The 15444-nt window shown below is 37.7% G+C and overlaps 1 protein-coding gene across 1 annotated transcript in view; it reads right to left on the bottom strand.

The window, feature by feature from the left end:
- Window positions 1-4: 4 nt before the first annotated feature.
- The window catches only part of PTPRK (protein tyrosine phosphatase receptor type K), a 586650-nt gene continuing 571210 nt past the window's right edge, over window positions 5-15444 (bottom strand). Inside the window, exons 25-31 of the mRNA XM_017879345.1 lie at window positions 14279-14414; window positions 13874-14023; window positions 7494-7625; window positions 7230-7355; window positions 4287-4450; window positions 3645-3780; window positions 5-914 (exon numbers count right to left, since the gene is read on the bottom strand). Coding sequence (XP_017734834.1) covers window positions 861-914; window positions 3645-3780; window positions 4287-4450; window positions 7230-7355; window positions 7494-7625; window positions 13874-14023; window positions 14279-14414 — 898 coding nt within the window. The 3' untranslated portion in view covers window positions 5-860. The remainder of the gene's footprint in view (window positions 915-3644; window positions 3781-4286; window positions 4451-7229; window positions 7356-7493; window positions 7626-13873; window positions 14024-14278; window positions 14415-15444) is intronic.

Consider the following 15444-nt stretch of genomic DNA (forward strand, 5'->3'; position numbering starts at 1 on the left):
CCAATTGCCAAAGGATTTTACACAAATTTAATTCACAAGCATGTACACAAGAGAATCACTATAAAGAACATTGCTTCCTGGTTTATGAATAAAAAGTTTATCCTCTACTTACACTAAAACATACAAAAAATAATCTACAAAAATCGTTTACAATTGATTTTAGCTAAAGAAAAAGCTTTCTTCAGAAAAAAAAAAGATGATTGTGTGGTGGTAGTATTTTAGCCATCAAAAAAGGAATGTAAGTAACCAATAAATATAATGTGCTTTCTCCATATAGACATATTTACACTTGAATCTTTGGCTTATGTTATTTTCTAAAAAGAACTTTAAATGATCCAGCCATCATTGCACATTAAAAGAAAATAAGCCAGTTATATATATTTATATATTTATATAGAGATCTGCTACACTGGAAACATATAAAAAATGAACTTTACTATGAATTTGCACAGCTTTTTGTTTCTTCTTCCTTTTAAGATTCATCAGCTTTCATTTTAGAAAGGGAGAAAAATGCCACGTAGAAAGTATGAACTCATGCAACATATGGTTCTACTGAAACCATGAGAAAAAAGGTGGCATGTTCACTGTACAAACACCAATAAGTTCTCATTTCAATCTGGTTCTTATTAAATATAATTTATGTGGCATGAAATGTTGATGCTTTAATATAGTAATAAAACTAATTCAGTCCTTTTATTAAGATACACAACTTCATAAGAAAATACTTTTACCTCTCAAATGTAAAAGTCTCCCACCCCCCACATTAAAATCTTTCTGCACAAGTGTAACAGGTACAACAGTTGCTGGCTCAATAGATGAACAGGTTTCTTCATAGATGCACATTAAAGAATCTCACCCAACTAAGATGATTCCAGGTACTCCAAAGCTACATCATAGCAGAAACGGTATTGCTCCTGAAAGATGTCAAAACACAAACAGTGAGAAAAGTTAAGAAAGAGACTAACATTAAATAACAGTTACCAAATGAAACTTGACAATCAATTTAGATAACTCAAGGATTACAATTTATTTTTTCTATATATGAGATTAATATCTAGGCATACATATTTTATACTTGAGTCTAATGATCCATTTAAGAAAAGGGAAATTTATATTAAAAAGACATTTTATCTTAGATGCATATTTTCCATCAATTTTAAATGTCTAAAATTTTTTATCTGATTATAATAGTAATACTCGATCATTACAGAACAATTCTGTACAAATCTAAAGAATATACAAATTCTGAACAAATATAAAGAATGAGAAAAAGAGCTATAATTCTATCAGAAGAAATTGTTAAAATATCACCTTAGTTTGCCTCAGTTCTTTTTGTGCATGGTTGAAATAATTATCTTAGAATAAATATAACTATGTGTACTTCAAAATATAATTTTAAGTGTAACTTTTAAAATTTAACATTGTTACAATTCTTTTCCACGTTATTTAACATCTTTTAATACCACATAAAAATCAAACATACGTATTGTTTAACTATTAAGTTGCTTTTATTATTTTCTCTATTTTATAATGCTATAGTGATCAACTGCAAATGTTTTTCTCCATATATTTCAGATGATTTCCTTGAGAAAAAAAAATCAGCCATTGTAAACAGCCATTTATGCAATTTCAAGTTCTTAATTTTTGACACTGTTTTGTCCATCAGAGTATTTAAGTAAATTTTTCAAGAATGGTTAGTGGTCCTTAAATTTTGAGCCTACTTATACCTGAACATTTATTTCTGCTGCCTTTATATGTTTAAGACAACATATTGGCAATAACATTTTTGAGTTAAAACAGCCTTTCCTCTAAGCCCATCTACGGATTTGCTCCATAATAAGAATTTAGAAAAATTCAGAGACCATATAATAAACTATTACTTATAATACGCAATTCATTTAAAAATTCCCAACTCAGTTCATTCAAGTGGGTAAAATTCAGGCTGGATAACAGTCTAAAAGGCATATTATTTTGGAAGAGAAGTTCCAGGTGTCTCCAGCAATAAACTAGGGTAATAAAACTTTCCTTAAGAGGTCTTTATCATTCCAACACTATTTACCAAGTAGGTATGATTCAAATTCACCTACCACTGTGGCGAGTGCATTCAAGGAACCAAAATGTGCCTAGAAATAGTTATGTCTCTTTAAGCAGTTTCCAGCAATTTTGCCTACACTGTAAATCTCCTCACCAAACTTGTCAGCTCAACTCCATAGCCCACTAAACTAACCATCAACACTGATTAAACACAAATCAGAGGGCGGAGTGTTCAGGATTCATGGGACACAAATGTAAAGGAAACCAGTAACTTTTTGGAAGGTTCCAGAAGGGCAGAGTTTAACCATAGATTTTTTTTTTTTTAATTAAAAAAGGGTGGGAAGTCAGTTAAATTTGAAGGTAAAAATTGAACTCTGAAGTCAGAAGTGATCCCACTGATGACTTGAAGACTTGATCTGAAAAATGGAGGCCGTTTACATTAACAAATCTTCAAACTGCAAAGAGTTTAAAGACACCACCACTATTCATTCAGTTGCTAAGACGATCTGAGAGTTCCCCCTCAAAAATCCCTCCGATTCATCCCCCCTTTCTCATCTCCACAGCCAGCACCCCAATCAAAATCAATGTAATCTTGTGTAGACAGCTGCAACAACCCAGGGAAATGAGGCGGTGTAGAGAAGGAGTTTGAGGGCACCTGTAGAAAGGGTGGAAGTCTAGTACCTCTTGCAAAAGTGAAACAGTATAAACCTAAGCCTTCAGATTTTGTCTCAGGAAGTAACACAACTCTTGTGTGAGCAATCCACGAGCAGGAAGTGGTGAAATACTTTAAAGGTTTATTGAATTGCTCATTCTAGTTATCTGATCATCTTGATAAATGTAGGGCAAGCAACAATGATGCCTTGGTTTTTCTGGTTTACTTCTCTGTGAGCATACACTACACAGCTGCTCCCAACCTGATCCCATCATGCCCATACATACGTGTAACCCACTGATACCTATCGTTAGAAGTAAAACGTGTTAGATAAGTGTAACTTTCTTTCTTACTCTGCATACAGCTTCACTTAGATGAACTGTCACACACACACATACCTATCAGCTCTTATTTTGTAAGCTATGTTTTGACTTCACGAGCCTTGACAAGCTCAAGTAGCATGATATGAACTGCCCTCTACAGTTGGTAAAAGCTGAAAACTTAACAATGATAGTTTAACCATTTATAATTTGATCAGAAAATGAATAATTATAGATATTGACAAAACTAAATTTCAGTTGCCCTTTAAAAATACTGGCTGTCTAAGGTACTTATGAAACCTGTATCCCTTACACATACAGCCTTGATACAGGATTTATTCTTCTTATAGGACCATTTACCAAAGTTTACTGCAGTAAATATTTTTTGGCTCTAACAGAAAAAAAAAAATCCTACAAATTTCCAAATGAAATGAAAATAGTTTCGCTTATGTGATTTGTGATTAAGTGTCTGTGGGTAGAGGGGGGTGCTCAGCAATCTATTAATTAGGCAGGAAAGTCCCCACAACGTCTCATTTTCACATCTGATTCCCTATGTGTGTATGAAGTCAAATCAATAAGTAGGTATATGACTAACTAATCTCTAAGATGCCTTCCAAGTCTAAGATGTTGTGACTCACCGGGGCTTCCACCATGTTTGGCTTGCTGTTCCTTAGTGTCTTTACCGCATGGAAAACATCGACAACATTTTGCCGTTTCACCATTTCAACAACGATGCCTATCGCACAGAACATGCCACTTCGCCCGCCACCATTTCTGAAAGCAAAGAGAGCACAAGCATTTTAGATAGCAGTACCAAGTGACCACAGGTCACACTATCATATATGTTTGGGAAAATAAGACATTGTAGCTTTAATTGTTTTCCATTTGTGTCTTAATTTTGCTTTATATGTGTACAAGGCAGAGAGGAGGAAACTTGAGGATGAAATTAGATCAGCAACTTATACTTAGGAATATGCTATAGACATAGATTGCTGCAATCTAGACTTTGAGATTCTGATATATTTGTAAACTGTGTAAATCTGAAGTTGTTAAGATTAGTGTTCCAAAGAGTTTAAATAATATAACTATGTAATAATCAATATTTGGAAAATATACAAAATAAACTTAGTAGTTGATTATAGACTCATGAGACAGGAAGACTGTTTAAAAGTAACATCTATGGGAGGTCCATAAGATGCAAGTCGGATAGTCTTTAACATTGAAAATGAGAAAATAAGCACCAAGGCCCTATGAATGACAGGCTGCACTGCCCTACTCACAGGCAGTGGATAATCGTCCGGCCTTCCCCTTCTTCGCATTCCTCCTGCCACTTTTCCACCTGCAGTATCAGTTTCAAGAATGACCTTTTGGATCCAGGCACTTCTCGATGAGAAGCCCATCCTAGGTACTGAAACTGTTGCACCATCAGATAACCTTCCTGTGGCTGTAGAGGGAAAAGTGTTTTTATGTAAATAAGCTGGGACTACAATTTTTACAAAAAAGTAAAAGGTGCATACAATTTACAATACAAATAGCATCTACACTGGATTGAGTCTAGCTGATATAAATCCTCAATTTGTACATGCTACTACAAAAACATTATAAGTGACAATAGCAGGAAACAAGGCAATCATCCTTTATACCTGTTGCTCCCTCACACTATGTATCCAGTAATTCATTACTATGATAACATTTCCTAAATAACTTTCAGATTCATTGCTTTCTCTTTGTCACCACTGACATCAATACACTACCAGTCACAGGCTCTGATAATTACCTCCTAGTTGAGCTCCCTGAATAAACTTTGATCTCCTTCCAGTCCATTCTTACTATAGGCATCATGATTATTTTGAACTGCAAATACAATCTTGTCATTTCCTGCTTTAATGACTTTCAAATGATCTTAGCATAAAATCCAAATTGTTGTCATGTCTTAAAACAACTTATATGATCTGGCTCCACCCCCTTCTTCAATTTTCTCTTGGTCTTCTTTGAATCCATTTATCAAGTCACTTCTTGCCTTGGGGACTTTGCATATACTGTACCCTTTGCCTTGAATACTTTCTTGCTTGCTCCTCTCAGTCCCAAATAGAATGACCAACTTGTCCCAGGTTGGCCTGGGATTTCTCTGGTCTTAGCACTGAAGCCTGCGTGTCTTGGGTAAGCTCCTGCCCTGGACAAACCAGGATGGTGGGTTACTTCAACCCCCAAGTAATTTCTATTGATTCATTAAATTTTGGCTTAAATACTATCTCAAAGAGGTCATCTCTGATCACACAGTTATGTCAGATCACTCAAACACTCTATATTCTTTACTCTTTTGCTGTAAAATGCATCACTTTTATACAAAAAGGATTATACAATTTTCATGTAATGCTTTTCTTCCTGAAAAAAATAAAGATTCCTTAAGTACACAGAAATATTTTTTTCCTACACTCTGTATCAGTAGAACTTTGCATAATACTTCCCCAAAAGTAGTATTGTTGAAAGAATGAATCAAAACCTTAAACCTTGAAATACAAATATCGGGAAGAACAAGTAATATATGAGTAAATCATATCCGATTGGCAAGGGCCCATGCATCTTTTGGCAGCTGACAAGCCCTACTTGGTACTCTACAAACTTGTTGTTGGTACATATTAAATATTTGATGCAGTGAAATATATTAAGTATACTAAATGCTGACAGTGAGAACAGAAAAAAAAAATCATGTACTAATAAGGACCAGAATACCAAACACAGAGGCAGTTCAATAAGTAAGCAAACAAATAAATAAATATGCTGACAAAAATATAACATATCAGTTCCTGTTCCTAGAATATTTTTCACATAAACTGCTCAATTAACAGACAAGCCTTACTGTCTTCAGCAGTTCTGTTTTTTTCAACTAAAATATTACTAGAACCATAATGTAACAGATGTGCAGACATAATGAGATTCCATTTAAATTAACATCTAAGATATGCATGAATATTATGAAATGATTGAAGTTACCCTTTTTTCCTCCACTGAAATGAGCAATAGGAGTCGATATGATTCTATTCCCTGCTCACAGTTATATACATATAGACTTATTAGCCAGACACACACGTAGTCATTTTGATAAGAGAGACACTGAAACATGACAATCCTAATCACACACGTAAAATAATACACACCCATAGAGCTGGTGCTTTAAAAAACAGAGTAATCTTTCTCTCTAAAAAGAGCTTAATTCCATGAAAGTTACTAATATTTTCTTTTCCAATTCTTTTTTTTTTTTTTTTTGAGATGGAGTCTTGCTCTGTCCCAGGCTGGAGTGCAGGCTGATCTTCGCACTCAACCTCTGCTCCGGTTCAAATGATTCTGGCTGCCAGCCTCCGAGTAGCTGGGATTCACAGGCATGCAGCCATCATGCCCAGCTAATTTTTGTATTTTTAGTAGAGACGGGTTCTCACCACATGGGCTGGTCTTGAACTCCTGACCTTGTGATCTGCTCGCCTTGGCCTCCCAAAGTGCTGGCATTACAGGCGTGAGTCACTGCACCCGGCCTTTATTAGCGCTTTTTTTTTTTTGAAGATCCTCCCCACCCAGATTTAATTTGTCATGTAGTGGAAAGCAGATGAGGAGTGAGGGAAAGATGATACAGTTACTACTTTGCTGCTGGGAAAAGGCATGGTGGTAGCAGCACTGATTCTACCTTTAGATCTGCGTAGAGCCAGAGGTTGGGACATTTAGGGAGATGAAATTGCAGGTAGGAGAATCAATAATGAACTTGGAACAGTGACATGGAACCCTTCTATAATGGTTGATCCAACATGTCTCTTTCCTCCTGCAGTATAACTTTTCTGTCATTATTGTTTTTGCAATGTTTTCATTTTTTTTTTATCACATGCCATTTCTGGGCTAGATGTCAATACTAATAAAACATGTAGTCATCCTTAAGATAAGTCTACATACACTCAGAGGCCAGGCGTAGGCTATCCAACTTGACTGAGCAAGTGCATCTGTATTTCCAGAGGGAATATGTTAGTCTAGTGACTGACCAAAAAACCTAGCTTCCAGCATTTCTGCTTTCTTATGTTTTTATTCGAGTACTAAGGCATAAGATGGTTACTAGCTTTGAGGTGGAAGATATAGTGCTTATTAATTCTAGTCTCCCCGTTGTCTGAATAAAACCATACCACATCTTGGTTATGATCGACCTATTCTAGATCAGCTCAAAGGATCCAATAGTGACTCACTCTTGTTAGATTGCATATCCTAAAAATCCGGTTGATCACATCACAATCCATTGAACAAGACATGCATTCCACTTGGATGGGGCCATATCGTAGCATCCCTTCCTCTGGCCAGTACTGAGGGCAGCCCTAAATGATGAATGTTTTGAAAGAAAAAAAAAAAGCATTATTTTTTCTAATTAGGATAGTTTAAAGCAGATTTTAGCATTTCATTACTACTCTATTAAGTTGTATATAAGTACACAAAAGCAACCCATAGCCGTTAACCTGGGACAAGTCGACTTCGTTTAACATCACAATGGAGGTACAACCATAATCATACACTAATCTCCAGAAGTCTTTCACGGTGTTTGGCAGAGGGTATTGTGTGACGATGAAAGCAGCTGGTTGCCTGTAGCTCTGTGAAGAAACAAGGTAGACAGAGAAACATAAGAACTTAAAATGTATGATCAGTTGTACAAACAGATACAATACACTTCAATGTAGGACCAGTATGATGTAATAGCTTCACATGCAGAGGGAGCCAGAGTGATGCTTAAGCCATGAATAAAGAGATTCAGACCACAGGAATGAACTGAACTAGTACAGTAATGAATCAATTTGGTGGAAGACTTCAATGCCTCCAAAGCAATTCAAGTCAATGCCTGAATTTTTGCTTTACTGAAAGATGTAAATACAGGACAAACACAAAAGAAGAAACTAAAGAGCTCCTGAGGTTAACATCCTCTGTAAGGTACCTGTTGGGCTATTTCAATTTTCTAAACCCAATCAGTCTTTGAGAGGCTGAAGGCAAAGTAAGCACAAAACCCCTGGTATGTCTATCAATCATCTGGGTATGTGGACAGTATGTGTGCGTGCAAGTAAAATCACTCCATATAAGAAAAATAGCTCAAACACTTGTGCTTTTACATTATGTGGACACTACCAGGATATTCTGCACATCTCGCAGGCAATCCACCTTCCACAGCTTCCTGGGCATTTCTAACATATATCAAAGGTCATAATGACAGTTTCAACCATTTAAGATACTGAAGCACCAAAGAGTAACAACAATACACTTACTGTCCCCACATAAGCAGGGAGATAGCTCCTTGTTTACCAAGTGCTCCTTGATTAGAACACAATATATTATCTGTTTCCAAAGGGAGAAGTAGTAAAAACAATATTTATCTGACCTGGACAATGTCATTTGATTAAACTAATTATTTGAATTAAACTAATTATGCAATAATAATAGTAATAATTAGTAGATTATAGAGTTCCCTAATGCTGACAAAAAATTTCAATGATCTTATCGTTCATTTGTATCACATTACTATTTAAGTCCTTCAAGAATCTTAACATCAGAACAGGAACTGGTTCTTGGACTTCACTGATGCTACCACCATTTGGGAAATGCTGCTAACCATGGCATTCAGCACTGACTGAAGACTGCAGGATAAATCTGAGTAGATGACAATAATAATTTACCTGGCTACTTCAAAATGACCTCAAAACCTTACCAAGTTACACATGCAGCTGGGATGAGGGTCTCCTAAGAAAGCTATGAAGGTTCATGAGTGATATTGTTTGGCTCTGTGTCCCCATCCAAATCTCACCTAGAATTGTAATAAACCCCATGTGTCAAGGGCAGGAACAGGTGGAGATAATTGAATCATGGGGGCAGTTTCCCCTATGCTGTTCTCCAGATAGTGAGTGAGTTCTCATGAGATCTGCTGGTTTTGTAAGGGGTTTCCCCCTTTGCTTGGCACTTCTTCCCCTTCCTGCCACCACGAGAAGAAGGACGGGTTTGCTTTCCGTTCTGCCATACTTGCAGGGTTCCTAGCCCTCTGGAACTGTGAGTCAATTAAACCTCTTTCCTTTATAAATTACCCAGTCTCAAGTATGTTTTTATTAGCAGTGTGAGAATGAACTAATACAATGAGAAAAGTTAGGAGAAAGTAAGCTCTCTTTCCAATCAAATGTCTGCTCCATGGAAAGATAAGTCTAAGCAGACTGATGGCTATCTACTCATTTTTTGAGCCACAGGGGAGAGGACATGCATGAGGAGGAGCTGACAAGAGAGAAGACGACTGAAAATTTCCTTTTCTTTTTCTCTCTAAATGCAGGAATATATGTAAGGCTTTGAAATTACAGAATCCTTGGCCTTACCTCCTAATCCCTCATAGGCCTGGCAAAAAGGTATCACACTAATGATGGGAAAAAAGGGTAGGGAGAAAGAGGAAGTGTTGAACAATAAACCCTATTCTTATAAATCAAACCAGCTTTACTTCTCCGAAGGTATACCTGGGCTTCTCCGAGGGTTCATTTGCACCACTAAATCCCTAGAACATCTTTAATTATGAAATGTCTTTTTTGAATCACAGGGGATTAACCAGACAGTAAGAGCAGGTGGATTACAAGGTTCAACCTTCATACAGAAAAGGAGACAAGCTTGGACAAGAAAGCAAGACCCCATCTTTACAAAAAATAATAAAAAAAAATTAGCTGGGCATGGTGGCATACACCTATAGTTCTAGCTACTTGGTAGGCTGAGGAGAGAGGATCACTTGAGCCCAGGAGATTGAGGCTGCAGTCAGCTGTGATCATGCATGACACTCCAGCCTGTGCTACAGAGTGAGACCTTGTCTCAAATAGAACAAAAACAAAGAAAAGGCGACAATCTGGAAATTGAGAAAAATTTGACAAAGATGCCAATGGCAAAAAATTCAAAGGCATCAATGCTTTTCTAAATATTATTTTCTCCTTTTCTTGTTCAGACATCCTTTTTTCATTCCATATTTAGAAGCAGAAATGAAAAGGTATTGTATGCCATCTCTATATTTGCCTTTCCAGACACCTAATATAAAAATAAAAGGTATAATTAGGATTTAATGTGATTTCAGTGGGTGTGATTAATGGCCAGGCAAGACTCCGATCACAGCAAGGATGACAGCTTTTCACAGGCAAGAGCGATCACAGCAAGGATGAGAGCCTGCCTTTAGACTATTCCACTTTGCAGCACCAAAAAGAGTAAAGTAACTAGTGAAGATTGCTCGTAGAAATAGAATTTGGGCTTAATAGGAACAACAACTTAGAAAGCCTGATTATAGTCAGAAAGAAATGAACTGTGGCTTCTAATTTCTCCTTGCTATTGTTTCATGGGAGAAAGGGCAAAAGCTAGAAATGAAGGCAGTAAACTGTTTAAAAAGATTCTAAACTTTGATAGCTTTCTTGCTTCTTTCTAAGGTAATCAAAGTAAAGTGGCCAAAGTCATAATTTAAAACTTTCTTTCCTTGGGAGGCTGAGGTGGGCGGATCATGAGGTCAGGAGTTTGAAAGCAGCCTAGACAATGTGATGAAACCTCCTCTCTACTAAAAATACAAAAAAGGCCGGGTGCGGTGGCTTACGCCAGTAATCCCAACACTTCGGGAGGCCGAGGCAGGTGGATCACCTGAGGTCAGGAGTTCAAGACCAGTCTCACCAACATGGTGAAACCCCGTCTCTACTATATACAAAAAAATTAGCTGGGTGTGGTGGCGCATGCCTGTAGTCCCAGCTACTTAGGAGGGAAAGGCAGGAGAATAGCTTGAACACGGGAAGCGGAGGTTGCAGTGAGCGGTGATTGTGCCATTGCACTCTAGCTTGGGCAACAAGAGCGAAACTCTGTCTCAAAAACAACAACAAACAAAAAAAATTAGCCAGGTGTGGTGGCACGCTCCTGTAGTCCAAGTTACTCGAGAGTCTGAGGCAGGAGAATTGCTTGAACCTGGGAGGCGGAGGTTGCAGTGAGCTGAGATCATGCCACTGCACTCCAGCCTGGGCGACAGAGTGCGACTCTCTCAAAAACAACAACAACAACAACAACAAAAAACTAAGACAAAAAACTTTCTTTCCATATTGTTTTGTCTATGGGCTACAGCTACAACATTCGCAGTTTTTTTTTTTTTTTTTTTTTTTTTTTTTTTTGAGATGAGTCTCGCTCTGTCGCCTGGAGTGCAGTGGCTTGATTCTCAGCGTCATCTGCAGCTCCGCCTCCCGGGGGTTTACGCCATTTCTCTCTGTCCTAGCCTCCCGAGTACTTGGTATCTACAAGCTCCCGCCACCTCGGCCCGGTAGTTTTTTATATCTTTAGTAGAGACGGGGTTTCTACCGGTAGCAGGATGGTCTCGATCTCCTTGACCTTGTGATCCGCGTCTCACGGCCTCCCAAAGTGCTGGGATTACAGGCTGAGCCACCGCGCCCGGCAACATCGCAGTTTAAGATTTGAATGGGCAAATCATTCTTCATTATGATGGATGTGTTAACCTAATACCACCACCCCTTCTCTAGTTACTTATAATAGTCTTTATTGATTAATGGACCAACAAATATATAATTACTGAAACATTAATGTCAGAATATAAAAATTTCCCAAATTAACACAATTTTTGTAGGATTTGGCATGGCTGCGATTTAAAACTTCATTTCTAATCATATTCAAAATAGATAAGGCATGATTTCTTTTCTGAACATAATTAAGAGTGACATATACTCTGCAAATATCTACTATATCAACTTAATAAACTGAACATTAAGCTCCAAATCCTACAATAAGGCTATAAAAATGATAGTTCTTTTTTTTTTTTTGAGACGGGTCTCGCTCGTCGCCCAGGTGGATGGCCGGGCCGGATCTCAGCTCACTGCAAGCTCCGCCTCCTGGGTTTACGCCATGTCTCTGCCGTCAGCCTCACGAGTAGCCGGCGACCTACAGGCGGCCCACCACCCGCCCGGCTAGTTTTTTTGTATTTTTTAGTGAGAGATGGGGTTCCCCGTGTTAGCAGGGATGTCACAATTCCTGACTCGTTGATCCGCCGGTCCGGCCTCCCAAAAGTGCTGGGATACAGGCGAGCAGCGCGCACCGGCCGCTTAAAAATGATAGTTCTTAAGGAAGTCCCTGATAGGAAAATCTAAAATCATTTCCAAAAAAATATATTTCATAAAAGTTTCCACTTTTTCCTTTTACGTTATTTTAATTCCTCGAAAAGAAAAACTAAGCCAGTGTTCAGTTGCATTAGGTGGGCTTATCACAACAGCCTCACACTACAAGAGTGGGCAGTCTACTTACATCCCATAAGAGCAGCATTGATGTAGTTACTCGCTCTCCCCATCAATTGTAATTAGAAAAAGGCAGACATCTGTCAGGTGGCAGCATGTCCATGAAACGGTTCTTGTCTATGGTTCCTTTGGGCAGGCACGCTATACTGCAGTCTTCAGCTTGAGTCGAGGCGGGTGTGACTGATATTCAGAGTCTAAAAAGACAAAGGAACCCAGGTTAAAGACAGTGTGACCCATTTAGCAGTGTAACACAGTCCATCAGGCTTTTTAGAAGGCCAAGTAGAAAGTAAGGATTTGTGAAGCAAGGCATTGCGTACTTATTGGATCAGCTGATAGACTTTGTAGTTAAAGTTAATGAAGCCGAGCGTGACCAAAAGGAAACAATAACACATTGTTCTGTGCTCCTCTTTCTTAAAAGGAAAAGGGCGCTAAACAACACGCTACCTCCAAATGCTGCTAACCAAAGAAAAGATACAATCAGAAGTCCATGATGATGATGATGACCCTTCATTTCATCACACGTGTGAAACGTATCATTTGTATAACTATCTGGCTTGCCAATATTTGAAGATAAGCTATGGCACGTTCGGAAGGAGCAATGGACAACATCCAAATAATTGGTCTTGCTCTTGATTTTATTTTCACCCACCTTCAGAGATGTTTTAAGCGTGAAACATTTTAGGGCTGTTTTGAAATAGTATTTACTATAAACTTCATGTAATTATTATATTATTCATTTATTATCATTCTTATGGCAGGGGTCTTGCTCTGTTGCGCCAGGTTTTGGAGTGCAGCTGGTATATCTTGGCTCATCACATGCTTTCCAGGGTTAATTAATCTTTCCAGATCAGCAATTCTCCATCTCAACCCTGAGTAGCGGGACTACAGCAGGGGTTGTTTACTATTTGTAGAGATGAGGTTTTCCATGTTGGCCAGGGCTAGCGTCCGAACTGCTGACCTCAAGATCCGCATGCCTTGGACTTCCAAATGCTTATATTAAGGTGTGAGCTGCCACTGAACCCAGATCAGTAGTAATTAATGTGCTTGATCTACATCACGCACGGAGGTGCAGTGATGTGATCTCGGCTCACTGCAAGCTCTGCTTCCTGGGTTCACACCATTCTCCTGCCTCAGCCTCCTGAGTAGTTGGGACTACAGGCGCCCGCCACCTCGCCTGGCTACTTTTTTTGTATTTTTAGTAGAGACAGGGTTTCACTGTGTTAGCCAGGATGGTCTCGATCTCCTGACCTCCTGATCCACCCGCCTCGGCCTCCCAAAGTGCTGAGATTACAGGCGTGAGCCATGGTGCTTGGCCTAATTTTGACTTTTATGATACCTTTCCCCTTTGCTCTTCCCTAAGTCTGAACTTATTTGTCACTTTGGATATAGTAGATATGAATTCATTAATAGAAAAATGACTATATAATATGTATAATGAAAGAGATATGTATTGTATTTAAAACAGGATCAAAGGTTATAAATTTGACTTGAAAGACCTTCTTTAAAAGGATTCCTAGTGCCCAGAATAAATTGTGGTAAGTCATAAAAGAGGTTTTAGAAACAGTTAATACCTGAAATTCATCCTTGAGATGTGAAGAGTTAGTCTGGGAGTCTATTCTAATCATATCAAAATATGCAGCTTTAAATTCACAGACAGGTATGGCAGTTTCTCCACATAAGCAGGCTTCTAAAATGGCATCATGAATAAAAATGTACTGTTCCTACCAAAAGAATGAAAAAGAAAATTTTGTACTAGTTTTAGTATCACTTCTCTGTCATCGAAGTTAGGGAATACAGAAAATTTTCTCTATATGGAAATATGAATTAAAACACCAATATTTTTCTATATGACTGAGCTAACATTGATTACATATGAAAAACATCTACTCTTTTGGTTGAGTAGAGTATATATGAGAGACATCTACTCTTCGTTTGCAAAAAAAGAAAAACATGTCCATACAGGTAAAGCTACATACCTCTGTCTGGACCATATTAATACGTCGAGATCTTAAGGCTTTGACACAATTGTAGATATCAACAACACCCTCTCTTTCAGCCATGTCCAGCATGATGTCAATCACAATGTAGCAGCCAGTTCGTCCAGCACCAGCACTGAAAAAAATTAACAAATTGCAAGATGCATGTTAGTCTTCATAACCTTAAAGAAGGACCTTTTCCACTGTCAGATAGGTAGAATCAAATTGATTTAACAAAGTGCAATGCACAGCACTTGTCCATGCTGTGTAAAAGCTTGTGAATGTACAAATAACTTCATGCAGAGTATCTGTTTTGGTATAAACTAAAGACTGGAACAAGAGCTCGAAATTATTTTCAAATTGAAAATAACGTTATTTAAATTCCCTACCTCTCTCACAATTTTCATTTTATGTAAATTTAATACACATAATTTCAAGTTCATAGAATTGATCAAGTGGCAGATTCATGCTTCAGAATTTAACTCCAGATTGAATATTTTTAGATTCATCTAGCTGTGTGTCCTCTGGCAACAATGTGAGAATGTTGGCTCACTCACTGTGTTCGTCTCTTGTAAATACCAAGGCAAAAGAAAATTAATTCCCAAACCTTTAAATGGGAAATCTGAGGAGCCATGATTCACAGGAAATGCAAATGGTGGGGGTGGGCAAGAGAATGATGGTTATATAAAGAGAGGAGAGTAACAGTGTAAAGACTATTTGAATCATGATCTGAAGAGAAAGGAAAATGAATTATTAAGTGTAGAATATGATTCCCAGCAAGTCACAAGGGTAGCCACTATCTTACTATACTTAATTCTAAAGTATTTTTTAAAATTATATTTTATTCTTTAATTGGCAAATAATAATGTACATACTCTTCGGTACATAGTGATATTTCAAAACATATAATGTATAGTGATCACAAAAGGGTGATGGGCATATGAATCCTCTCAAACATGTATCATTTGTGTTGTGAACATTCAGTATCCTCCTTCTGGCTCTCTCCAACTAAACATTATCATTTACCGGACTTATCCTACAGTGATATAGAACACTAAAATGTATTCCTCTATCTCACTGTATTTTGTATCCTTTAATCATAATATAATGTGATTATTTTGCCCCTGGGGAATGTTTCTCCAATTTTATATATAGAAGTCAATGGA

Source organism: Rhinopithecus bieti, unplaced genomic scaffold, assembly GCF_001698545.2.
Source record: "Rhinopithecus bieti isolate Rb0 unplaced genomic scaffold, ASM169854v2 scaffold_19, whole genome shotgun sequence".
Lineage (NCBI taxonomy): Eukaryota > Metazoa > Chordata > Mammalia > Primates > Cercopithecidae > Rhinopithecus > Rhinopithecus bieti.